The sequence below is a fragment of the Symphalangus syndactylus genome, chromosome 3 (assembly GCF_028878055.3).
Source record: "Symphalangus syndactylus isolate Jambi chromosome 3, NHGRI_mSymSyn1-v2.1_pri, whole genome shotgun sequence".
Classification (NCBI taxonomy): domain Eukaryota; kingdom Metazoa; phylum Chordata; class Mammalia; order Primates; family Hylobatidae; genus Symphalangus; species Symphalangus syndactylus.
In genome coordinates this window covers 8,281,892-8,307,960 of record NC_072425.2, presented here as the reverse complement: position 1 = coordinate 8,307,960, position 26,069 = coordinate 8,281,892, and the positions used below count along the sequence as shown (strand labels likewise).

The 26,069-nt window shown below is 63.4% G+C and overlaps 1 protein-coding gene across 2 annotated transcripts in view; it reads right to left on the bottom strand.

Moving 5' to 3' along the window:
• The window catches only part of NOTCH1 (notch receptor 1), a 52,009-nt gene extending 26,254 nt beyond the window's left edge, over window positions 1-25,755 (bottom strand). Inside the window, exons 1-4 of one of the 2 annotated variants that reach the window (XM_055270349.2) lie at window positions 25,432-25,755; window positions 23,732-23,810; window positions 2,860-3,122; window positions 1,998-2,336 (exon numbers count right to left, since the gene is read on the bottom strand). In XM_055270349.2, coding sequence (XP_055126324.1) covers window positions 1,998-2,336; window positions 2,860-3,122; window positions 23,732-23,810; window positions 25,432-25,492 — 742 coding nt within the window. In that variant the 5' untranslated portion in view covers window positions 25,493-25,755. The remainder of the gene's footprint in view (window positions 1-1,997; window positions 2,337-2,859; window positions 3,123-23,731; window positions 23,811-25,431) is intronic. The other variant, XM_063636733.1, reaches the window with a different exon arrangement.
• Window positions 25,756-26,069: the final 314 nt, after the last annotated feature.

The following is a 26,069-nucleotide window of genomic DNA, read 5'->3' as shown; positions in this document are numbered from 1 at the left end:
CCGGGGCTGCCCTGCGCAGCGCTGGCTGAGGAACACAGTGGGAAAGAGGGCGGGAAGCCAGTGAGAGCCCTGTGGACCCCAGCTGGACCCTCTGCGACGCAGCCTCGGCCAGTGACCCCACGAGGAGACAGTGCTGACGTGCCAGGCAGGTTGTGCGACTCCAAATCCCAGCCAGCTCCCGGGCCTGCAGAGCTCAGGGCTGCCCCCACCTGGGTTCCCCGTGACTCCACAAACAGCTGTCTCCTGGGCTCCTGACCACCCAGAGGTGGCTGAGGGCCCTTCAGGGGGCCTGGGTGCAGGGGCCACCTGGGAGAGTCTGAAGCTGGGGTCTGGCAGGCCTGAGTCATTTGGGGAGGCCCCCGGATGGTCATCTCACCCTGAAACGGCCAGACCTCACAGCAGGCAGTGAGCACACCCCTCACCGGACAGGTGACCCAGCCCCCAGCACCCCAGCCTCTGAGATCTGCCCACACTCAAGTGAGTAAACCCCGCCAGGCCCTCCCCTTCCCTCCCTGCCCACTCCCCAGGGCCCTGAGCTGCCCCTACACGGGCAGTGGCTCTGAGCGGGCCCAGCACCCCTGGCATCTCTGCCGCTGGGTCTCACCGGGAGGTCCTCACCCACCCTGCCCAAGGTGGGTGGGCGTCAGCTCTGCATGCAGGTGGCCTTGGACAAGGCCACACACACCCCATCTGCCCTAGCCTGAACCATGGCCCCCCGAGAGCTTGGCCCCTCAATCCGTGTGACTGGAAGTAGGGTCCCATGCTGCTAGGAAGGCATCTGAGCCCCCACCAGCAGAAGGGCTCTGCGCCCCACCCTGCAGAGATCCAAGCTGGCCAGGGAGTGCCTGTCCCCATCCCCCGCATGCCCAGTGACTTGCAGGAAACGCACATGTCTGGTGTCTGCACGCAGTTGGCTGGGCTCAGCTGACTGGGCAGCCAGGGAGCTTCCCCTTCGCAGGGGCCAGGCCAGCTTGGGGCTTCCAAGGGGGTGGGGCAGCCCTTGGGTCACCCGTGGGTCAGCCAGGACCCTGTGCACCCTCCAGCCCCACCCCTGCCTGAACGCCCTCTCCCCATTCCCACCTAACAGCCATTCTGTGCAGTTGAGATTGGAGGTTTTCTTTTTTCTCTTTTTTTTTTTTTTGAGACGGAGTCTCGTTCTGTCGCCCAGGCTGGAGTGCAGTGGTGGGATCTCGGCTCACTGCAACCTCCGCCTCACGGGTTCAAGTGACTTTCCTCCCTCAGCCTCCCGAGTAGCTGGGACTACAGGCGCGTGCCACTATGCCCGGCTAATTTTTTTGTATTTTTAGTAGAGACAGGGTTTCACCATGTTAGCTAGGATGGTCTGGATCTCTTGACCTTGTGATCTGCCCACCTTGGCCTCCCAAAGTGCTGGGATTACAGGCGTGAGCCACCGCGCCCGGCCGAGACTGGAGGTTTTCAAACCTCTTCCTTATTTTTAGAGCTGCTGCAAAATTCACTCAAACAAGAACTACAGCAGAGAGGCTCCTACATACAATATGGGGATCAGGGAGCACTGGGGACACGGGCAGGAGGCTGCGCCTACCTGTCACCCCCACCCGCGGGAGACCAGCAGGACAGCAGGAAGGGCCACGGCTCAGGGAAGTGATGGTGCACCCGCAGCTCCCACACCCTCTCCAGCCCCAGCCCCACTCCAGGGGAAACCCCAGGGGTTGCACAAGTCAGGGTGCCCGCACTGGGGGGAGGTAGGGCATCCTACAGCTCGAACGTGAGCTCCAGGGAACTCCAAAGACACAGGCTGGCACCTGGACCCTGTGCAAGCCTCCTCCCAGCACACACCCCACTCCAGACGCGTCCCCCCAACACCACACGCAGTCTGGGGAACTCGCCATCCCGCCTTCCCAACTCCCCGCCATGGGCCCTCCCAGGGCTGCCCCTACACCAGGCACCCCGTTCCCACCCCCTGGGCCTGGCAGCCACGGAGGGGCTTGTGCACCCTGGCCAGCGGGCAGCACTACCTGGCAGGCAGGCACACTCATGGGTGACGTCACCCGTGGGGCGGCAGGTGCCCCCGTTCTGGCAGGGCGAGGGGCTGCAGGGCACGTAGGGCCGCTCGCAGTTGGGGCCGGTGTGGGTGGCGCGGCAGACGCAGCGGTAGGAGCCGACCTCGTTGTGGCAGGTGCCTCCGTGGCGGCAAAGCCCGGGGTTCTGGCCGCACTCGTTGACATCCTGCCGGCAGGTGGGGCCGTGGAAGCTGGGTGGGCAGTGGCAGATGTAGGAGGCCTCGAAGGGCAGGCATTGGCCACCGTTGGCGCAAGGGTTGGAGGCACACGGGTCAGCCTGCTGGCACGATTTCCCTGGGGACAAGGGGACAAGAGGGTCGTGCTGGCCTCGCTGCTCCCCGAGGCCGGGCCTTCCCTCCCTTCTGGCCGCCTGGAGGTGCCAGCCTGGGCTCCACATTAGGTGCTATTTGATCCTTAAGACCTGCCGTGAGACCCCGTCGCCTTTGGCAGATGAAGGACCATGGGTCCCAAGAGGCCTGAGCCTGGGCCGTCTCTTGCCAGAGCTGACACCTCCAGACACCCTTCACCCTAACAGGTGAGGGCCATGCACAGCAGGAGGAAGGGGGCAGGGGTGGCCTGGACACAGAGGCTCCCCTTGTCTGGCAGAAACGGGGACAGCAAGGGTTGGGCCAGAGCAAGCAGCTGAAAACGAGGCGATTCCAGGTCTGGGAAGGGGGCAGGGACCCTGGGGCAGGGGCTCCCAATTACTTCCGGGTCAGAGACCCGGGCCTGGATCCTGCCAAGTACCTCAAGTTGCATGGGCAGCTGGTGGCGGGCCTGGGTCTGCCCACCCCTCAGGCTGTGGGTCCTCCCTCACCTGACCAGCCAGGAGGGCAGCGGCACTTGTACTCCGTCAGCGTGAGCAGGTCGCAGGTGCCCCCATTGCGGCAGGGGTTGGTGAGGCAGGCGTTGTCCAGGGGTGTCAGGCAGAGGGGCCCAGAGAAGCCCAGGGGACAGCTGCAGGCATAGTCTGCCACGCCTCCGCGGTCCACCACGTGGCATGTCCCAGCGTTCTTGCAGGGGGTGCTGAGGCACGGGTTGGGGTCCTGGCATCGCGGGCCCACGAAGGCCCCACCACAGCTGTTGGCAGATGTGCCAGGGCGGTTAGTTCCCACCTGCTTCTCCAGAGCCCCCACCACTCAGCACCAGGCACCTGTCATGGGCACAGCTGCCTCCCCCCAAACCCTGGGCACGGGTGCGATGGCTGCTTAGCAGGGCTCCCTTAGGGCTGATAAAATGTTCTGGAACTAGACAGATGCCGCGATTGCACAACTTTGGGAATGTACTGAATGCCACTGAATGAGGCTGAGGCAGGAGAATCACTTGAAGCCAGGAAGCAGAGGTTGCAGTGAGCCAAGATCACGCCACTGCACACCAGCCTGGGTGACACAGCAAGACTCAAAAAAAGAAAGAAAGAAAATGATAAATGACTGCTAACTTGGGGAACAAGCTAGAGACTAGGATGTTCCAGCAGGACCCAGCTTGGACTCCACAGCCCAGGCAGGGGTCTGGGTCTACAGCTGCGGAGAGCCATGGAAAGGAGCCGGGCACATCAGCTCCATAGAGCCTCTGGGTCTGCAGGCCTATCTGCTTTCCCTTCCAGCTTTGCTGAAGCGAACAGGCATTGCTTGGGGAGTAACAAAGGTCATGGTTTTTCCAACCTTCAGGTGTCAACATGATGGCAGCCATGGAAAGTGTGGATCAGTCCCTTCCTACGTGGAAGCTTTTTTTTTTTTTTGAGACGGAGTCTCGCTCTGTTGCCCAGACTGGAGTGCAGTGGCGTGATCTCGGCTCACTGCAACCTCCGCCTCCTGGGTTCAAGTGATTCTCCTGCCTCAGCCTCCCAAGTCACTGGGACTACAGGCACCTGACACCATGCCCAGCTAATTTTTGTATTTTTAGTAGAGACAGGGTTTCACCATGTTGGCCAGGCTGGTCTTGATCTCTTGACCTCGTGATCTGCCCGCCTTGGCCTCCCAAAGTGCTGGAATTACAGGCATGAGCCACGGTGCCCAGCCAGGAAGCCTTTCTGATGGGACACCTCATGCTGAGGCCACAATGGGGATGGGACATCTCACGCCAAGACCGCACTGGGGATGCAGGCCGGCCCGTTCCTGCCCACGCTCAGCACCCAGACACGTTTCCCTTTCGGCATTGAATCTTCATAACTCACATCCAGGCACATCGGCCGGGAGCAGAAGCACCCACGTTACAGCCGGGGAAACCAAGGTGCCAGGAGGAGGCCCCTCTGCCAGGTCTCTGCAACCTCGTCAAGGTGGGCGAAAGGCTGCCCCTCACCCCGGACACACAGTCCAGGCTCAGACAGAAGAAGGGGAGCCAGGGGAGGGGTCCTGCATCTCCGCCCAGGCCTGGTCTCACCTGTTCCCTGCGGCGACAGGAGCAGAGCTTGCCCCCCCAGCCACCTGCCGTGGTCATAAATCTCCGGCCCCAGTCACTTCCTGGCCTTGCGCTCCGGGGGAAGGTCTGGGACCCGCCGGGCGCCACTCTTCCCAGTGGTGAAGCCTCTGAAGCAGAACATACCACCAGCCCCAGCGGCCCCAGCGGCCCGGGAAGGCAGCGGCCCCATGGCTCGGGCCCTGGGTGGGCGTGGCCTCCTCCAGATGGGATGTACAGGGGGAACCGTCCTGCCTTCCAGAGCCCACCTGGGTGGGGGGCTGCGGTGGCCACCTGCCCCAGGACCGGCCCTGGAGCTGCTGGCTTCGCACAGGATCCCCACTGGCCCCCCAAGTCCTCGCGTCCTCCCCCGCTTATTCCCACCCCAGTGTTTCCAATCAAGCCTGTGATATGTGTGGCAGTGGCCTGGGGGGGCCTTACCCCGAGGGGCTTGTGGAGGCTGGGGGTGGGGGTTCCTGTGCGTTTCTCAGCAGCCAGCCACGCCCCTGTCCCAAAGGCCCAGGAGGCATCTGTCTTCCCTGAAGGCTTTTAGCCGTGGCCACGGCTTGGGTAGAGAGAACGCAAAAGGGCCACTCTGGCCGACCATCTGTTGCCAGAAGCCAAAAGTCCCAAACCAACTGGCTTAAAGAAAACACATGTCACCCCCTCCAAAGGGACTCTGGGGAATTCACTCAGGCCTTGCTACGGCTCCTGCCAGCCCAGTGTGACGGGCACAGCCCCAGAATGAGGATCCCCCTCCTCCATCCCATGTGGCTGGTCATTCCGGGGCTGCAGTGACAGACCTCCCTCTCTGGGCACCTGTGGGGAGGGCAGACGTGGCTCCCACTGCACGCAGATCCAGTTACAGGCTGGCGGGTCCCCGAGGTGGAGTGGCTGCTGGGAACCCGTGGAGCCCACAGGCTGGGCTGGGCTGGGCTGTGGCCACAGGAGGGGCGCCCTCCCTCCACATAAATGCCCCATTGTCAGGCGGGAGTTGGCTGCAGCTCCCGCTTGGAGAAAAGGCCCTTTTTTCTTTCCCAGCCGCTGACGAAGTCGGCAGGGGGTGGGTACAGGACAGAGGGCGCTCGGTCATCAAAGCTGGGGCTGGAGCCTCCTCAGCCTGGCCCATGCAAGCCAGTCCCCTGCCTCCCCGCCCCTCAAGGCTCCAAGGAGCAGGAAAAGCTCACCTGCTGGGCAAGACAGGGAGGGGGGGCAGGGGAGGCCCACCCCACAGCTTTAGGGGACTCCACATGAGCTGCCCAGGGGACCTCAGAGGGGAGACGGTGGAGGTCCGAGCCCCTAGAGCAGTCTCCCACCAAGTGCCCTGAGGTCACAGGACACTGGCTGTCTGAATGGACCACGACGCTCTGCCTGGACACCGGGCCCCACTCCCCACCCTGAGTGCAGACCCCAACGTGGAGGACTGTGGGAGAATCTGCCCAACCGGATGCATCCCAGTTAACGAGGCTGTATCACGCCGGGCCAGCAAGAGGAAAACACGCCCCATAAATCAGGCGTCGGTGCCCGGACAAAGGGCGGCTGGGAGCAGGTGTCGGACGTGGCGGCAGCTGCTCCCAGCGGGTGGGGCAGAAGCCCCAGCCGGAGGCCTGAGGAGGCTCCCGTGGGGAATGCAGGCTGAGAGGGCCCATTGTCCGCCCCCACTCCCAGCCTGGGCATCGGACACCACAGGGAAGGCCCCTGCCACGGCCCCACAGCCACGGCCTGGAGGTGCCGCGAGACGCGCTAGCTGGAGGGAACCGGGCCCAGCCTGGAGAAAGCTTTGAGCCAGGTGTGGGGGTCTGGGTGTGGGGGGCAGCTTTGGGCCCAGTCTCCCGCTGCTGCTGTGGGCAGCCTCCAGCCTGTGCCCGCCCGTCTGTACCTCTCGCCCACCTGGCCACAGAGCTGGAGTGCCCTACAGACACCGAACACCTGCCCTCCGCACAGCACCCAGACGTCCCTGAGAAGGTGGGAGGGACCTCAGGCCTGCAGCATGGCCATGGCCAGGACCACCGGCCTGTGAGCAAACCCCTCACGGCCCTGGGGCTGGCCACACCCCCGGTACCCAGGCCACTCTGTTTTCGACGCCGTCCCGGAGGGCGGGTGGGTGTGGGCCTCGAGGTGGGCACCAGGGCTTGGCCGAGTGAGGTGGCACCCAACAGCCGCCGTGCCCACGGGGATCCTCAGGGCTTCCATGAGTGACCTGCACCCCACCTTCCACCGTCCCTGCATCTCCTCCTGTCAGGGGTGGTGGGGAGACCCCTCTGGGGCTAAAAAGTGGAGCTTGAGATAGGGAACGTCAGTCTCCCCCCACTGGACGAGAGAGCTGCCGTCCACCAAGCCACCCAGCTCTCGGGCTCCCACGGAGGAGACCCAGCCCACACCAGGTGTGCCCCCATGGACTCCCCTTCCGTACGTCCCTCTTAGGGTCACCCGGCACCTGCCTGTCCCATCCCCCATACTCAGTGGCCTGGCGGTGCAGGGGTAACCTGTCCTGTCTGGGCCCCCCGCAGGTGAGCGGTGGGCGGGGGCTCCAGGAGGGCTGCGGGGGGAGGGTGCCAAGTGGCCCCAGCCCCTGCTGTGCCACCACCAACACTTTGTTCCCGCCTCTGTATTTCCACTGTGCCGCTCCCACCCTCCCTGCCAGGGCCGCTCCATAGAAATGCGACTCCAGAAAGCAGCGGGAGGCAGATGCTGCCGAGACCTTTCACCCAGGACTAATTCTAAATTGTGCTGTTTTCCTTTCTAAGCTAAGCGGCCATCTGCCACCCCCAGGGGACAGATGACAGTTCCCTCCACCCCAAAATGAGAAGGAGGGGTGAGAGGGACTCAGTGGGGGCAGGACTCACTCACTTCCTGCCCTCAAGGAGTTTACGGTCATGCAGAGCCAGGGATGGGGGTACAGGCGGAGGCCAAGCAGAGGGGTGGGGGTGTGCAGTCAGCTGGACCCAACCCAGCTGGGGGGTCGGTGATGTGGCTGGCGCTGCACCAGCAACAAGAACCAGAGACCCTGGGCGGGAGGGGTGCTTCCCATGGCTCCACCAGGTGACAGCACCTCCCAAGGCAGGGATGGGCAGGGACAGTGAAGGGACGGGCAGGGACAGTGGGGGGGACGGGCAGGGACAGTGAGGGGGACGGGCAGGGACAGTGAAGGGACGGGCAGAGACAGTGGGGGGATGGGCAGGGACAGTGGGGGGATGGGCAGGGACAGTGGGGAACGGGCAGGGACAGTAGGGGGACGGGCAGGGACAGTGGGGGGACGGGCAGGGACAGTGGGGGGACGGGCAGGGACAGTGGGGGGGATGAGCATGGACCGTGGGGGGGACGGGCAGGCACAGTGAGGGGGACGGGCAGGGACTGTGAGGGGGACGGGCAGGGACAGTGAAGGGATGGGCAGAGACAGTGGGGGGGATGGGCAGGGACAGTGTGGGGACGGGCAGGGACAGTGGGCGGACAGGCAGGGACAGTGGGGGGTGGGCAGGGAGAGTGTGGGGAGTGGGCAGGGACAGTGGGGGATGGGCAGGGACAGTGGGGGGATGGGCAGGGACAGTGGGGGGATGAGCAGGGACAGTGCGCGGGTACAGGGAATAGGTAGGGACAGTGCGGGGGATGGGCAGGGACAGTGGGGTATGGGCAGGGACAGTGGGGGGGACAGGCAGGGACAGTGGGGGGACTGGCAGGGACAGTGGGGGGAGACGGGCAGGGATAGCGCGGGGACCTCTCCGGTGCACAGGAGCTGCACTTCCCAGAGCGGAAGGAACGGCCCTGCACACCCCGGCTTCCTGGGAAGGGAAGGGGAGGAGCTGCCTGGCTGAAATCAGCATCTTAACACACCCCACCTGTTCCCCAGCAGCGCCACAGGTCCAGCCCCACCTGCCCTCCTTGGGCCTCACTGCCAATCCCAGCCCACTGTCCCGCCACAGAAGCCCAAGGGTCCCCTGGCAGCAGTGTGGTCTCTCACAGGGCAATAAAGGGGGGTCTTCTCCTCCCCAGACACCCCCAACAGCTGCTGCTCCCAGGGAGCCCGTGGCCACGTCCTGCAGGAGCCAATTGCTAGGCGCCAGCCTGAGGGTGCCGCTGCCCCTGGGACCCCTCCCTCACCAGCGGGACCTGCCCCCAGCCTCAAGGGGCTTTCTGCCCAGAGGGGAGTCTAGGACGCCCACTGTGCCTGCTCCTGTGATGGCAGGGGCACCCGCACGCCCTCCCCAGACCCAGATCCTGCCGTGCTCTGCTAAGACCCAGCAAGGCTGCCCACCTTCTACCTACGCCACTGACAGTGGGCCCCACCAGGTGACCTGGGCCACACAGACAGGCCCACCCATCGGCCTGCCCAAGCCAATGGGGCCATAAGTGGACTGGCCGGAGGGACACTGTGACTCCCTACTGGAGACGGGGACACAAGGCCAGACCCGGGTGGGGATGCTTCCCGAGGCAGGCTTCCATGAGGCCAACGAGCCCAGCTCTAGCCTGGACCAAGGCTTCTGGGGGCAGGAGGAGTCCTGGGACCTCAGCCCCTCCCTTGGGCAGAGGCTAGTCCAAGTTCCCCCAATCCCAGTGGGCACCACCCACCTTCCAGGAGGCACTGGCTGCTAAGAAATGAGCTGGGCAGGGGGCTCGGGGTCCCACCTGGGGTCCTCTCCCACTGGAATGGCCAAGCAGCCCAGCCCTGCAGGACGGAGGAGCCTTGGGAAGATGTTGGAAACTCGCTGCTCACAGCCCCTTCCCTAGCCTCCCCAAATCCCCCAGAACAAAGGGCTACAGCAAGGGAGGCCCCGGGCTCCTCAAACCTGCCAGGACCCTGTGTCCAAACCCCTGTTCAAACAGCTGGCTGGAGCCTCCGTGGTGGCTGGGAGGCCTTGAAAGATGCCCTGCAGCCGCTGGGTCTTTCTTGCCTTTCTGCTCCCGGCTTCCTTCCCTACCTTGGACAGGAGAGAGGGATGCAGGCACCGAGGGGGCCAAGGGGGCCCATGGCAGCCCAGCATCGCCAGGCCTGCTCACCATTGGGGCACAAAACCACGAGTTTGGGGGCTGCAATGTGGGATGCCTGCCTCCAGCCACCACCTGCGGTCCCACCTGAGCTGTGGTCTTCCCCAGCCCCTGCAGCCGTTGGGCTGGAGCTCCTGAAAGCTGCACAGGGGCCCTGCCCTGGCTCCCAGGGCCCCAGGAAGGAGGAAAGGGGCAGTGGGGGCTTCAGGGAGGCGGGGGCCCAGAAAAGGAGCCAGCCCCAAACAGCCGCCGCTCCTGAGACAGCGGGCAGCAGGGGGCGGAGTTGGGTGGGGCGGGGGTCGCGGCCAGCCCGCCATTGCGCAGGGACCCAGCCGGGGCCTGAGCCAGGGCCAGGCTTTCCGGCCCAAACAGCTGTTGCCGGCACCCCCGGCTCTTTTGTCTGCAAATCTTTTCCCCCAGTTGCATCCTCGGATGGTTTAAAATGTGCTGAAGGAGGAAGTGCAGGAAGGCCAGGTTTCCTCCTCTGGCTCCGGGGAAACCCTTTGTGTGGGAGGCGGGACGGGGACAGAACCTGTCCTCCCGGGAAGCCACCTTTCCCGCAGCCGGGAAAACAATGCCCTCACCCGACGTGGGAACGCCTGCCCGCATCTGACGGACAGAAGGCCTGTGGAGATGGTGGTGCTGGGGTGGCCACTCTGGGGGACATGTGGCCAGCCCCTCCCCCAAATGCCAAGGCACAGCCCAGCAGGCTCTGAGACACCAGGAGCCAGGTGTCACCAAAGTGCCCCGAAGGCTGTTTGGAGTGTGAAAAATGCCTGCTGCAGCCCCACCCGTTGCTCCACTGAGGGAATTTCCCATGCGGACCCCCCAAAAGCAGGCATGTGCCTCCTGCCCTGGGTCACCCCAACGGCCCCTAGGGACCCATGTGGACAAACCTCTTGAGCTGGAGAGGCCAAGATGGTCATGACACGCCAGGCCTCTGCTCCCAAGAAGACCCAGCCCAGCCCTGCACCCCATGATGGCTCACAGGCAGGGAAGGCAATGGACAGGCCCACAGCAGCGCTGTTGGAGGGCTCAAACCACACTCCATGAATGAAGTCGGGCATCACAGGCTGCGCTCCGGGCCAGCGCCAGACATGTTTCTGGCAACTTCCCACCACCGCTCCCGAACAGATCCTGTAGCTGGGGGTGGCAGGAAGGGACTGCCCAGAGGGGCTCCTGTTCTCCTCTGGAGTAAGCCCCACAGCCAGCAGGGAAGTCACCCGGAGGTGCTGGCTCCACGTCCAGCGTCCTTGTTAAGAACGCTGCAGGGAGGGGAGGGATCCCGAGACATCTGTCTGGCACACACCAGCCCAGCAATGAAGAAACTGAGCCCACGCCCCTCCAGGCCTGACCTACACTCGGGCTTTCCAAGCTCTGTCTCATGGGACCCCCACAACTGCCCTGGGGGCGTGTAATGGGCCCATTTCACAGGTGAGAAAACGGGGCAGGTATGCCCAGCACACCACCCGGGTCTGAAGGCAGCTCAGAACCACTCCCGCTGATGGGGAGCAGAGCGGGGCAGGGCAGGGCAGGGCAGCTCCCCATCGTGGCACAGGAGCGGCAGAAGCTCTCTGGGAAAGAGGAGGAAGACGCGTGTCCCCCGAACCCCCGGCCCCACCCAGACTGTCTGGATGTTTCGCCTGACCACCTGATCTCCCAGGACCGGGAAGCCTGGGGCAGACAAAGCATTCTTACAGCTCCACCGAAACACAAAACCCTGGGGTGCTGGGGGCAGGGCCCTGGGCGAGAGAGACCCAGCCTCCCGCTCCCCTTCCTTCCTCCCGCCCAGCAGGAGGGCACCGATGCCCCTTCACCCACAGCACCCGCGGGGCATCGGCACTGGTGACGAGGGACAAAGCCGAAGCCCACGCTGCCGGAGGAGCACTCCTGGCCTCCCGGGGTCAGACGCCGCCCTCCTGCGCCTCCTCCCGCCCGTCCCGGGAAACTGCCAGGACACCTCTGTGCTGCCTCCCGACTCGGCCGCAGATGGACGGTGGCTTCAGTGGTGGGGTGGCCCCAGAGGTCACCTCATCCCCATCACACCCACCGGCTCCCTGCTCTCTGACCACACGAGGCACAGAGGGGCCTCCGAGCCCAGGAATGCTCCTCTCGGAACATCCCTCGCCTGCCGGCCCAGTCCCAGCACCCAGCCCGGCTCACACGCAGGCCCACTGTGCCCCTGGCACCCCCTCAGAGCCTCACTCTGCCCAGGCCCAGCGTGGTCACCGGGCGCCTGGGACACCGCACACTTGGGAAGTGGGATCCAGGCAGGTGCCCGCAGCCCTGGGAGGGGCCCATGAGGAGGGGCGCCCGGGGGAGGGGTTTGCAGTGCCACACCCTGGGGGACACCAGGGTGTCCCAGGACAGCTGGCACAGGCTGGGGACTGTCTGGGGTACCTTTCCCTGTGGGGAAAGTTGGGGATTCTTGGGCTGGACCTGGCAGGTCCTAAAACTTCTGCCCCTCCAAGGCACTGAATAATGCCCGGCCTCGCCCAGTGCCTCGTGGCCTTGCCCAATACCGAAGGACCTCGCCCAAATCCCACATATGACCTGGATCAAATAGCGCACAACCTCATGCAAATCCCACATGGTCTCCCCAGAGCCTGTGGCTGGGGCTGGCCTCTGGGAGAGACCTTCCTGGAGGGGCCCCCACAGCACCAGGAAGGGGCTCCAGGGTGGATGACATAGATGACACATCCCCGGGGGAACTGGGCGTGCCGCCTGAGACCCAGCTACACCTCCCACAGCCGCCATGACTCTGCAGCCAACTCAAAAGAAGGCTTAACAATTCGAGGCAGTCGCCCGGCCGCAAGGAGCAGCCGGAGCTGTCAGGAGCCCCGGGGGACACTTCATGGTCCCGGCCGCTTCCCATCTCCTAAGGAGGGAGCTCAGAGAGGTGGCGGCGGCCCGGGGTCGCACAGCCCACGTGGGGGAAAGAAGCCCGTGGCCTGTGTTGTTGACCCAGCGCCACCCCACGCCTGGAAGGGGGAAGGTCTGGTGGGGTGGCCGGCCTGGACTGCAAGCCCTGCAGGCTGGAGCCAGGGCTTCCAGTTACCGGCAGCCACCCACCTGCCTCCACCTCCATTCCCAGTGCCCACCTGGCCCCAGGGCTGCCGGCAGCCCAGCCAGGCCCGTCCACCAGAGAGCTGCAGAGCTCTGTGCTGGGCCAGACCCCGGAGGCTGCCAGGCCAGGACCTCGCCACAGCCTGAGCCCTGCCACCACAAGGACCCTGGACACTCAGCCCCTCCTGGCCTCCCCACCTGGCTCTCCATCAGACAGGAATGAGGCCAGCCTCCTTCTGACCACTGAAGGGGAAGTAGGAGGGGCCACCACCAGGGGCCGCACCCCGGGAGCTGGGACCAAGCCAGGTCCCTCTGTAAGGATGCAGAGTGGAGGCCCAAGGGGCAGACTCTGGCCCAGCCCCCTCCGCGCACCAGCCAGCTCCCAGCCTGAGCTCAAGCATCTCTTACTGAAAAGCCGTCAGGGAAACCACACATGTTCAACCCCTGGCTGCTCCCCTAAACCTCTCATTTCCAGTAACTGTGTGTTTCCGCTCGTCAACAGCTGAAACCGGGCGGAACTTGTGGGGCCCCGCCACGCGGCCCTGCTGTGCGGCACGGGGCTCATCTGTCCCCTGGCTGCGGGGAGTCAGCTCTCACCGCCCACCTCCTTCCCAGATAGTCTCTGTGCCCACTCAACGGCCCGGCAAGCCCGGCCCCTGCCCTGCCACAGGCAGGCCAGCGTCGGGGCGTGAGCTGCTGCCTGCCACAGGGTCGAGGGCAGGACACTCGTCTGACGCTTGGGTGGGGCAACAGCACCTCCTCAGGGCCTCGGCCCCTGGGCAGGCTCGGTGACCATGGGCCTACAGCAGGGAAAATTCTGGGCCAAAAGCTCCAGCCTCCTACTAAGGCATCTGTCTGCAAATGCACCTTAACCTGACCGCCTGGGCTGTGGGGGAACCTGTTTCAGGGAAAGTGAGGGACGCACCAGTTTCCTCCTTTGGACTTGATGAGGCACGAACACGTCTCTAATAAAGCCAGGTCTCCCCGCCATGGCTCACTGGGCGGGAGCCTGTGGCTCAGGCCAAGTCACGCTGGGTAACCCCAGTACGGGGAAGAGGGCAGGAGGCTGGGCGCCACCGCCTCTGTGCCCAGTTGTCATCTCGGCACAAGGGTGACCGTCGGCTTCGTCCTGCCCTCCACGTCTGAGGGCTTTTGGGATGTGGCAGGGGACGGGGGAGTCCACTTCTCAAACCCAGAGCATCCTGCAGGGCCGCTGCACTCACAAAAAGGCCGACTCAACACAGGACCTGCCTCCCCGGGCCTTGGCTCAGGCTGGGGCGAGGCTGGCCTCCTGTGCTACCTGTGGAAGAGTTTGTTCTGCAAATTGACAGTGTCAACAGAATGTCAAGGGGGCATTTACCCAGCTTTAAACAACCAATTCAAGCCCTTCAGAGACGCACAACGGACACCCAGGCCAGGGGACAGCGTAGACAGGGTCGACATCTGATGACAAACTCTCATCTGCCGATTAGAGCAAGATCAGGGCGTGTCGCTAACCTCAGTGCCAGGCGGAGCAGAAGGAACAATACAACTATTTCTTGGGGGAAAATCTCAACAAGCAACCTAGGAGCTGGCAGGCCTCCCACTGGGTGAGAACAGTGCCCACCTGGTGCCCACCGGTCTGAACAGCCCCGTGCAGGTGAGGCCAGGTGAGTGTTCTGTGGCCATTGGTCCCCACTGTGGCGGTAGGCGCTGTGGGGGGAGGGTCCAGGCAGCAACTGGGCCTGGCCTGATCTGGAGACGTCCTTGGTACTGGCCACTCACAGACTGTGATTGCGAGGAGCCCGATGGGGCCGCTGTGTGTGCCTGGGAACTGCAAGTGTGGGTGTCAGAGGCAAAGCCTCCCCTGTGCACGCCCAGCACATCAGAGCCCCCCAGTCCCCTCCCCACAGAGCCCCCCAGTCCCTTCCCACAGAGCCCCCAGTCCCCTCCCCACAGAGCCCCCAGTCCCTCCCCACAGAGCCCCCAGTCCCTCCCCACAGAGCCCCCCAGTCCCCTTCCCACAGAGCCCCCAGTCCCTCCCCACAGAGCACCCCAGTCCCCTCCCCACAGAGCCCCCCAGTCCCTCCCCACAGGCCCCACTGGACACCAGGCCCCAGACCTCCTTCCAGGAAATTGCAGGAACCACAGCAGGGCAGCCCCACAGGCCAGACCTCAGGGAACCGCTGCCCCACCCCCGCCCCAGAGAGCCCTGGTGTCTGGGCCGCAGCTGAGGCTGAGGGGCTGGGGACTCGGAAGATGGGATCTCCCGCCTAGGGGGTGCAGCCAGGTGGGAGGGGCTACCTGGGGTTCACAAGGCCCCTTGAGGACTGCTTTGCATTAGGGAGGGCGTGCGGAGAGGGCCCTGTTTAACTACACGGGCTCAATCTGGAGTGTAGATGGCAGGACGCCCCTGACCCTGGGCCCCTGAGCCTGTGAGTGGGGGGTTCAGAGGTGAGGCCTCTACAGAAGTCTCCCTCCCAGGGGCAATGGGTGCAGGGTCGGGGGGAGAACTCAGGATCCCTCCCAGGGGCAATGGGTGGAGGGTGGGTGGAGGGGGGAGCACTCAGGATCCCTCCCAGGGGCAATGGGTGCAGGGTGGGGGGGGAGCACTCACGATCCTTCCCAGAGGCAACAGATGCAGGGTGGGGGAGCACTCAGGATCCCTCCCAGGGGCAATGGGTGCAGTGGTTGGGGGGGAGCACTCAGGATCCTTCCCAGGGGCAATAGGTGCAGGGTGGGGGAGCACTCAGGATCCCTCCCAGGGGCAATGGGTGCAGTGGTTGGGGGGGAGCACTCAGGATCCTTCCCAGGGGCAATAGGTGCAGGGTGGGGGAGCACTCAGGATTCCTCCCAGGGGCAACAGGTGCAGGGTGGGGGGAGCACTCAGGATCCCTCCCAGGGGCAATGGGTGCAGGGTGAGGGGAGCACTCAGGATCCCTCCCAGGGGCAATGGGTACCTGGTGAGGGGAGCACTCAGGATCCCTCCCAGGAGCAACGGGTGCAGGGTAGGGGGGTGCACTGAGGACACTGCTGGGGAGTTTCTCCTCCCAGAATTCCACAGGTCTTGGAGATATACTGAAAGCAACCCCAAAACACTGGGACCGCCTATAACCACCCTGCATCACCCCTGGGGCAACCAGGCACCACGATGCTAACACACACGCATCCGCCTAACAGGGAGAAGTCCCCCAGCTGCCTGCAGATGCGGCCATGCTGTCAAGGGCCACTGGCTGGCCTGGTGCCCTGCAGGGGACATGGCGCTTCCCTGTCCCAAGGGCAACTCGGAGAGGACACCATCTGTGTCTCAGAATGAGGGGCCAGGCTCCCAGCTCTCTCCCGTGTCACACGGGCCTGGGTCTGGGCCAGGGTATAGCCAGTCACTCTAAGCTGACCCTGAGGGTCCAGGGGGAGAAGCAGCCTGAAGCCAATCACACAGAGCCCTGTCCGGGGAAGGGAAGGCCCCGGAGCAGGCAGACCGGGCGGGTGGGGGCTGAGATGCCCGCCTGCCCCCTGGATGTGTCCAAAGCCTCACTGCCCGCCGCTGCCCCAGCCCCTGCCGCTCCTTTGGTCTGGAGCTCCCTGCTGCTGACCCTGTCCCAGCCAGCGTGGAAGCTGCTCCACGGTGGGCCTCACTTGCAGGCCACGGCAGGTGCACCCAGGTGGGGTCCCACAGCACTGACTATGCCCGCAGGAGGCCATGAAGGCTGCAGTGTCCACCCCCAGCTTGTGGCCAAGCCCGTCCGTCCTGCGGCCTGGTTCTTAAGCGGCATGCTCCTCCCCTGCCCAGGGGGGCCTGCATCTGCTGTGTCCACCCACATCCCAGGGTCCAGCATGTAGTAGATGCTCAATAAAGACCCTCTACCCTGCATTCTCACAGCACCAGGCGTGTGGGCACTCAGTGACCGCGGCCCCACTGCGTACCTCCTGGGAGCTGAGGGATGCTGAACAGCTTGGCGGCTGGCGTGAGTGAGGCCCAGGGACAGGTTGTGAGCCTGTCTCGGAGTCCTGAGCGGGGCAGGGGCCGCGGGCACACCAGGCCATCCTACAGATTCACCCGGGAATATGCCAGGACTCCCTCTAGGGGGCTTTGTGGCTGTTGGGCGGCTGCTCTGGCCGAGTGAGCTCCATCTCTTCCAGGAAGCCACCCCGGACGCCCTCCCAACACCTGCCTCCTCTGGACTGTCTGCAGCTGCGATGCTGGTGGCCACCTCTGGCCAGTCCCTGATGCTTTTGGCGGCTAAAATCTAGTCCTCAGAAGAATGCAGTTCCAGTCCATGGGTGACATGGATGAACCTTAAACACATCACGCTCAGTGAAAGAAGCCAGGGGCCAAAGACCACCTATGGCACAATTCCATTCACAGACAACGTCCAGAAGAGGCGAATTCAGAGACAGAAAGTGGGTTAGTGGTTGCCAGGGGCTGGGGCAGTCAGGGAAGAGTGATGGTATTTGGGTACAGTTTCTGTTTTGTGCAGTGAGAAAGTCCTGGAACTAGACAGTGGTTGAATGAACTTGTGAATGTACTAGATGCCAATGAACAGCACACTTTAGTTCAAAAGTACATTTTTCAGCCTGGGCAACATAGCAAGACCCCACCTCTGCAAAAAATTTAAAAATTAGCTAGGCATGGTGGTGCGCACCTGTGGTCCCAGCTACTCTGGAGGCAGAGGCGGGAGGATCACTCGAGCCCAGGAGTTTGAGGCTGCAGTCAGCCATGATCCCACCACTTCACTCCAGCCTGTGTGACAGAGTGAGACCCCATCTCAAAAAACAAAAAAAGTGGCCGTACGCGGTGGCTCACGCTTGTAATCCCAGCACTTTGAGAGGCCGAGGAAGGCGGATCACCTGAGGTCAGGAGTTTGAAACTAGCCTGACCAATATAGTGAAACCCAGTCCCTACTAAAAACACAAAAATTAGCTGGGAGTGGTGGTGTGTGCCTGTAGTTCCAGCTCCTCAGGAGCATCGCGTGAATCCGGGAGGCAGAGGTTACAGTGAGCCAAGATTGAGTCACTGCACTCCAGTCTGGGTGACAAAGCAAGACTCCGTCTCAAAAAACAAACAAAAAAAAGCAAATTTTGTAATATGAGTAAGTCATCACCCAGAATCCCCCCATATACATACCCATCCCTCAAATCAGTCCTTAGCTCCCTTTGCTCCCAGGGAGCAGGGTGGGGTGGGGCAGGGTGACAAGGAGAATCCAACCAGGCAACTTTGGAAAAGGGCTTCCCTCTGCCCTCCTACCCCTGCAGCCACTGCCCTTTCCCCAGCCGGGGAGACCACCGAGCCCAGCGCAGGTCTCGCCGCAGGGCCCACAGCCACCACCACGCCTTCAGCCCGACTCAGGGTCCTGCTGGCTGTAGTTGGAAGGGGAATCACATACAGATGGGGAAACTGAGGCCCAGGGAGGAGACAGTGTGGGGAGCACAGCAAATCAGAGCCAGCCCTGCTTCACATCCCCTCGGACCTCCGGGCCCCACGGGAGAAAGCGCCAGCGCTGCCTGGGAAACTCGAGGCCGTCAAACGCATCCCGGCCCACAGGTGTGATGCCCCAAAGCCAGTCGCTCGTTAAAGCTGCTGGTATTTCCTCCTCAGCCCCGGGAAAGATCCGGAAAGTTCTGGATACGCCTGCACATGAAGGTGAAAGCTGACGCCAGCCTGCCTCAGATCCCCACGCCCTCGCAGCCGCAGCTTTCCCACCTGTGCGCTGGGGATGAAACGGCACTGGCACACCTGGAGGGTGGGAGGCCATCTGCCAGGGCTTTTATGAGACTGGGTAACAGCGGCGTCCTGAGCGTGAAGCTGTCATCACTGCATTATCGAGGAAGGCAAGCTAGACGCCCAATCGATTCTGCAAAGCCACATCCTTTCACTATTTATAGACGAGACATGAAACAGGAAAGGTCCCCTCCCCACAGCAAAAGGGTGCAGTCCCTCGGCCCGGCCTGGAACTGCCCAGTGGGCACCGGTGGCCACTGCTGCCCATCACAGGTGCAGGGAATGAGGAACGAGGCCAGTCCCGGCTCCCGTGGGGTCTCCGGTTTGCTGCCCGCATCTGGGGGTCCCTGCACCTGGCTCTGCCCTGTGGAAGCACTTCCCCTGGTGCACTGTCTGCCCTGCCCTACCCTCTTCCTGCCAGGGTTGCTGTTTTCTTTCTCCCTCTCTTTTTCTATTATTATTCTTTTCAATGGAAAACATGTTGGCTGCTGTTCAGAGGCGGGGCCTGTCCCAAGGAGCCAGCTTCCTTCAGAGCACTCCAGGCTCCCACCCCAGTCTCCGCCCCAGGCCTTCCTGTTCCTGACGTCTCCCCAGTCTGAGTAGGTGAGACTTTCTATTTGACACTGTGTGGGGTTTTTTTTGTTGTTTTTTGTTTTTTTGAGACAGAGCCTCACTTGTCGCCCAGGCTGGAGTGCAGCGGCACGATCTCGGCTCACTGCAGCCTCCGTCTCCTGGGTTCAAAGGATCTTCCTGCCTCAGCTTCCCAAGTAGCTGGGATTACAGGCACACGCCACTGTGCCTGGGTAATTTTTGTATTTTTAGTAGAGATGGGGGTTTCGCCACGTTGGCCAGGCTGGTCTTGAACTCCTGACCTCAGGTGATCTGCCCACCTTGGACGCTGCATGTTTTTAAACATGTTTTTCTAACCCTGGCGCCCTTGAAGACCAGGTTCTGCATCAACAGGAGGTCCTGTCACAGACCTTTCCGCTCAGCTCAGCATGAGGAGAGTCAACCTGTTCCTCCCCTGGCCGCGCCCAAGACGAGGCAGGTGACTCAATGGAAACAGCCAGACCGGGTGACAGGAGCTACCCCATCCCTCCCCAGCCTCCCTGGCCGGCTGCAGGGCCGTCACTTCCCGCCTGAGCCTCCTTCCTCCTCTTTTAAGGGGAAGCCACGCCCCCAGCCCGCTTGCAGTTAGGAAGTGACGGGTCAGCTCAGGCAGGCTGGGGCTGTGGTTAGGGACATTTGCTTGGGAGAAGGAGAGGGGCAGGGCTAGTAGGAACTCTGCCACCACTGTGTGACCCTGGGGCCGATGGTGACTTCTCTGGGTCTCTTCTTCTCACTTATCGGTGCCTGATCCAGACAGCTTTACGGGGCTGCCGGGAGCTACGCCAGGCCACCGCCGGGCCGGTACATCCCCACCATGTCCCACACGTGAGCCAGGTGCCTCTCTCACCCCTTGCCAGGAAGTGAACTCCACAGGAGCAGGGGCCATGTATGCCCTGTCCCCACCGGGGGCCTGGCCTGGAGCAGAACACAGCGCACAGCAGGTGCTCAAACGTGTCTGTGAACTGGAGCCATCCTGGGAGATGGACTTCCCCGGAGCTGGCAAGTCCCTCCCCAGGCAGTGCCAGGCCCGGCCCACCAGGCAGCACCTTTAGGATTCTCTGAATTCACTCATCAATCAATTAAACATTCAGGAAGGAGGCTCTGGAAACCAGTACTGTCAGCCGACCGGGAGAAGGCAGGGAGGAAAGGAGCGCGGATCAGGTGCCCTCTCCACAAGCTTCTCATGCAATACTCACGCCACCAAGAGATCCAGTGTGTATCAGCCCGGCTGACATGCTGGAGAAACTGAGGCTTGCATGACCTGATGACCCAAGGTCACGGAGCTAGCAGGTGGCCAGGCCAGGCCTCAGACACAAGGTTGTCCAAAGCTAAAGCCCACCACCCAGCAGGGGGCTGGGCATCCTCCTGCAGGTGCCGGGTGTGACAGCCTACCCCCATTTCTCCCAGCTCCTGGAAGACGTCCCGTGCCATTTTGACTCTGCCATCAGCAGGCAACATCTTAGCTGTCCCCTGCCTGAATGCCCAGCCCAGACCCAGGCAGTCCCGGGAGAGCGTTTCAGACCAAGGACGCAGTCTCACCCAGACGGATAGGGTCCCTGCAGCTCTTCCCGGCTCTCCTCAAAACAAAGAGAAAAAAGGGGGAGCCCTCTTTAGTACCCCCTGCTCACACTGACAGAGCCGATGAGGGGGCTGGGGAAGAGCCAAGGGTCACAGTGACCCCCGGGCCCGCTCAGAAGGCCACCATCTCCGACCACGGCCACCACGGCCACACCGCACACAGCAGCTGCCCAGAGACCAACCATCCTCCGCCCACCAGCAGGTGCTGCCAGGTGCTTTCTACCTGGCCACTGGCTGACCAGGCCACGGTGACACTTTGACCTCCTGGGAAGGCATTTTGCACCAACAAAACCACTTTTTCCAATCCCGAGCTCTGCAACCACCTGATTGGCAGCTTCCGGTGAAGGTTCCTTCTCTTTGGGATGGAAAGAAATGATTCACCCAGTACTAGTGTGCCAGGCACTGTGAGGCCCATCATGACCATGCCCCTTCTACAGCAGAGGCAGCAAATGGCACCAAAAGTCAAAGCTCTTTCCGGGGTCACAGCTGGATACCACGGGGCCAGGATTCCTACGCAGGCTGGCGGGGCTCCAAGAGCCTGCACCCCAGACTCTTTTGAGAAACAGTGTGGGTTTCTCCCCTTGCTGGGAGAGCCAGGCCTCCTGCAGGTGCCCTGGCCAACGCATGGACAGACCTCCTGGGCCTTCTGAGAAGGACAGGCAGGAACGGGAAGGCAGAGGCGCCTGAGGGGTCTATGTTGGGTGGGGCTCAAGCCCACGGAGGGAGCCTGGGGCCTTCTCTGAAGTGGCTGCAATGCCCCCCAAACTGCTGTGTGAGCCCTGACCTGTGCCTCCACAAGCCGGGCCCAGCTGTGGCCCTGGCCTCCAACCCTGCAGCCCAGAAGCGGGAGCCTGAGGACGTGCTTCCGTCCCATCTTCTCGTTGGACTTGTGGGGTGTGCACAATGGGGTCTCTGTGGGCTGAGCTCGGCTGCCTGTCAGGCCAAACTGAAGCAGGCTTCCCGCCAAGAAGGAGGGGGCACCATGCCCCAGCGAAGGGGACAAGGCCAGGCACCAAAGCCATGGTCAGCGGCCTGCCTTGGGCTGGAAAACAGCTCACCAGGATCCCAGGTTTGGGGAATGGGAAAGTGGGCCCATGACACCAGTGTTTTGCGGCCCTGTGGCAGGGTTTTAACCCAGACACCAGGGAGCTGCAGCAATCTGTACCCCAAAAGCACAGCTCTCTGGCCCAGGGAGACCTCAGTCCCGGACCCCTGTGGGCCAGGCTGTGCCTACTCCCTGGTGCCACTGAGAAGAAGCAACAGGCCCCCAATTTTCCCAGCGCGGCATTCCTCCCACCCTCCCAAAGTCCTCTGCAGGAGCAAGAAGCTTCTCCCAGAGCCCCGAATGGGTGAGAGGCAAAGTCGGAGCCGGGAGCGCGGTGGCGGGGAAGGGGGTTATACATTCTGGGAAGCCACGCATAATTAATCACACGGCATTAATCCGCCTCCCCCAACAATAGCTGCTGCACTTCCCCTGGATCCCAGCTGTCGGTCTCTGAATGAAAGGAAACAAGATTTAGGGCATCAAGCGTCCGTGCGGCTTCTGCAGCGGGAGAAGGGGGCCCCAAAAAGCAAAAAAAAAAAAAAAGTAGTGCGCATTCATTAGTGTCTGACAAAGACACAATTGGCTTTGTCCATTAAACTGCTCACAGACCTGCTTAATTGGCTTCAGTTTGGGGAGGGTGGGGGCCGGGGAGGGAGGAGGGCTGCTGCCCACAGGCTGGGCAGTCAGCACAGGCAGGAGCCCGGCTGGGGTTGTCAAGGGAATAGGACCTTCTGCAGTTGGAATGAGGGCGCACAGACTGGCTGGGGAGCCATTTCTTCATCTGTAGCTCCTGGGGGGCGGAGGGAACTCTTTTTCCAGCCATCAAACACCTCCTCATTATTCTCATCAGGGATGGACTCAAGTTGAAGGGCATCGGCCACAGCAGAACAGTTCCCCACGGCTGACGGGCACTCACAGGCAGGCAGGAGGGAGCGGTTCCACACGCCTTCCCAGCCCCCTCTGTGCCCATTTTACATCTGAGGCTGGCAGACCAGAAGGGCCACGGGATTTTGAAGTCAGAGTTTGCAGATGCCAGGACAGAAACCAGAGTCAATAATTACCCCACACCCCGCGCCAAAACATGAGTTCCACCTTCTCTTCCCCAGCCCCAGCCTGAGGCTGGGAGGAGGGAGCTGGGGCAGACAGCCCAAAGGCGGGTCCGATTTTGAAGAGTCAATTTCCTTCGAAGAGGCATCACCCACCCAGAAGAAGTATCACCTGCCCAGGAGGTATCACCTGTGCCTAGAGAAGGCATCATCTGCCCAGAGGAGGCATCACCTGCTCAGGAGGCATCACCACCTGCCCAGAGCAGGCATCATCCGCCTAGAAGGAGGTATCACCTGTGCCTAGAGGAGGCATCACCTACCCAGGGGAGGCATCACCACCCAGAGGAGGCATCACCCACCCAGGAGGTGGCATCACCCATGCCCAGAGGAGGCATCACCCACCCAGAAGGTGGCATCACCCGTGCCCAGAGGAGGCATCACCCACCCAGAAGGTGGCATCACCCATGCCCAGAGGAGGCATCACCCACCCAGGAGGTGGCATCACCCGTGCCCAGAGGAGGCATCACCACCAGTCCAGGAGGCATCACGCACCCAGAGGAGGCATCACCTGCCCAGGAGGTGGCATCACCTGTGCCCAGAGGAGGCATCACTGCCAGCCCAGGAGGCATCATGCACCCAGAGGAGGTATCACCCGCCCAGGAGGTGGCATCACCTGTGCCCAGAGGAGGCATCACCGCCAGCCCAGGAGGCATCATGCACCCAGAGGAGGTATCACCCACCCAGGAGGCATCACCTGTGCCCAGAGGAGGCATCATCCACCAAGAGGAGGCACCACTACCAGCCCAAGAGGCATCACTACCCACCTAGGAGGCATCACCCCCCTGAGAAGAGGCATCACCTGTGCCCAGGAAGCATCGCCCGCCCAGAGGAGGCGCCCCAAGTTGGCAGGGTGGTGGGGGCTGGGCCTCTCAGTAAATGGTCCAGAGCTCCCCCTGGCAGATCAACTGTTTCTTGAGGACTTTAAGAAGAATTGGGGGTACTGGGACTCCCACTTAGTAACCCAGGAGCCTGAGGTGGCCCACGGAGGAGTGCCCAAGCCCCCAGCAGCCAGACCAGCTCCACACGCAGCATAATTGCTGGTGATTAAGTAATTGCCAGACTTTGTCCAATAAAAGTCAGCACGTGACCGTGCCCAGACTCTGGGCCATCTCCAGAAGACAATGGCCCAGTGTTCTGTCCCCTGCGCGGCTGCAGAAGGCAGGGGCTCTGCCCTCGACAAAGCAACAGGTCCCACAGGGGAGGTACTCACACGCAGGCCTCCGTGCCATTGGCCGCTTCACACTTCCCGCCATTCAGGCAGGTCTCACCGGGCTGGGAGCATCGCGGGCCTAGGCAGGGGCAGGAGAAGAGAGGTCAGTCTCACCCGCACCACCACCACCGAAGGCCCTTGTTACCCTGGGGGTGGGACCTGCACCCAGCCAAGGGGCATCGTCCGCCCCCGACCCCGGACGCACTCTGCTCAGTGTCATGGGTTGCTGGGGCACAGGTCCACAGGAAGCCCCTCTATGAAACCAAAGTGGTGTCAACATTCTGCCCAGAGTTCTGTAGTCAGAAATGGGGGTAAGGGGAGCAGCAGGGAACACGTCCTGCTTGAAGCAGGGTGGGGTGGCCTGATGTGCCGCCTGGACGCAGTGGGGGAAAAGCAGAGACAACGTGGGCTACTCTCCCAAGCGTTGCCCCCAACCCTGGAGGCTCACGGAGGAGTCTGGCAGGGCAGGGCCCCCCATCCAGCCGCCGAGATTGCCTCTGTTCAAACTCGTTCTGCAAGGGGGCAGAGCTGGACGGGGGGAGGGGGGTGGCCACACTCAGCTCCCGCCCGTGGGAAAATGCGACAGCTGCTCGCCCGCTGCCCCGCCCGCCAACAAAGCGCCGGCCTCCGCCTAGGAATCAGAGCGGCCCATTGTGGAGTCGGGGCCGCCTCCAGGGGCACCGGGACTGCACCCTGGGGACCCGGCCCCGCCTCCGCCGACACCCAATACCTGCTTCCGCGGGCGCGCATCTCCAGGGCAGCCCCCATACACCCACAGGAGGGGGATGAAGGTCCCCCATTCGGAAGGAATTCGACCCCATCTCGAGAAGGGATCAATTACTCAAGCCCCTCCCTCCCCATCTCACGGGGGCTGAGAAACGGGGGAGGGGGGTGCGACACAGAGCCGCACTTTCTGGAAGAGGACAGATAATTCTCGCCTCCAACTCTCAGAGAAAGAGTGGCTTAATCACTCGATTCCCCAGAGACACCACTCGCTGTGCGGCTGGGAGAAATGTAAGAGCCCCCCACCCGCGCACGGTTCTCCGCCCCCACGCTTTCCAAACTTCAGCTCCGCAAAGCAAAAGGAAAGTTCAGTCCCCCCGGGCGCGGCGGCTTCTTACGCAACCCCTCCCCCAAACTGAGAGCCGGGCTGGGGGGCACCGGCGGGCGGGGCGACCGGGAGCCCGGGGACCCGGCCCGGCCGCGCGGGTCAGTGAAGGCGAACGCGGCGCCGCAGAGCCCACACTCCGCGCCCCAACATCCGCCCCGGCGTGGGCCAGAGGCAAAGAAGAAAGAAGATAAATGGCCCGGAGAAGCAACAGGAAACCAAAACCGACTCTATTCAAATCGAAAAATAGTAGGCAGCCCGCCCGCCCGGTCGACCGGCGGCAAGCCCCACGCGCGGCGGGTGAAGAGCGGGCCCGGAGTAGGGCCTCCGGGGCCCCAGCACCCCACACCGGCCTTCAAACTCGGCTCCAGGCACTGGCGGCGCGAGTCCGCCTCCACGGGGGGATCGAGGGGGAGGGTCGGTCCTCCCCGAGCCCAGGACTCCAGAATCCCACGCCCCGGGCCGCCCGCTCTTCCCTCTCCATGCTGACCTCCCCGCCGCCCGCTCTCAGCCACGGGGCGCGCGCGCCGGGCGCCGCCAAAGTTTCCAAAGGGCGCGGAAAGTGGGGGCTTGCGGGTGGGTGGGCGCCTACCTCGTACGGCGAGCGCGGGCAGCAGCGCCAGGCAGAGCAGGGGCGCCAGGAGCGGCGGCATGCCTCCCCACCGGCTGCCCTCTGCGCCCGGGCGGCGGCCTCCTGTGCTGGCCGGCTGGGCTCGGACGCACACGCGCGGCGTACGGTCCCGGGGCGGCGGCGGACGGTCCCGCCCTCTCTTCCCCGGCTGGCTGGCGGCGCTGTGTTCTCGCGGGCTCCCGGGCCCAGCTCCGCGCCCGGCTCGTTCCTTCGCTGCGCTCGCGCCCGCGCCCCGTGCCCCGCGCCCCGCGCCCCTGCGCTCCCTCCCGCGGCCGAGGCACTAGTGAGGCCGAGAGTCGAGGTGCGCTCCGCCCCCGCCGGCCCCGCCCCGCCCGGCCCCGCCCCCGCCTGTCCCCCCGCCCCCTCCGCGGCCACCTCCTCCAGCGCGCCCCGTCCGCCTTTGCGCCTCCCTGAGCTGAGCCGCGCGTCCCGAGCCCAGCCTCTCCGGGGAGGAGGGACCCGGCGGCGCGGCGTGGGTCGGGAGCGGGCGCCTGGGACTACTTCTCGTTTGAAAGTTTTCAGAGGCCAAAAGTTTGAGCCGGGGCTGCGGAAGGATCCGGCTCTGGCCGTTGCCGCGCTCGGCGACAATTGGCGACGGA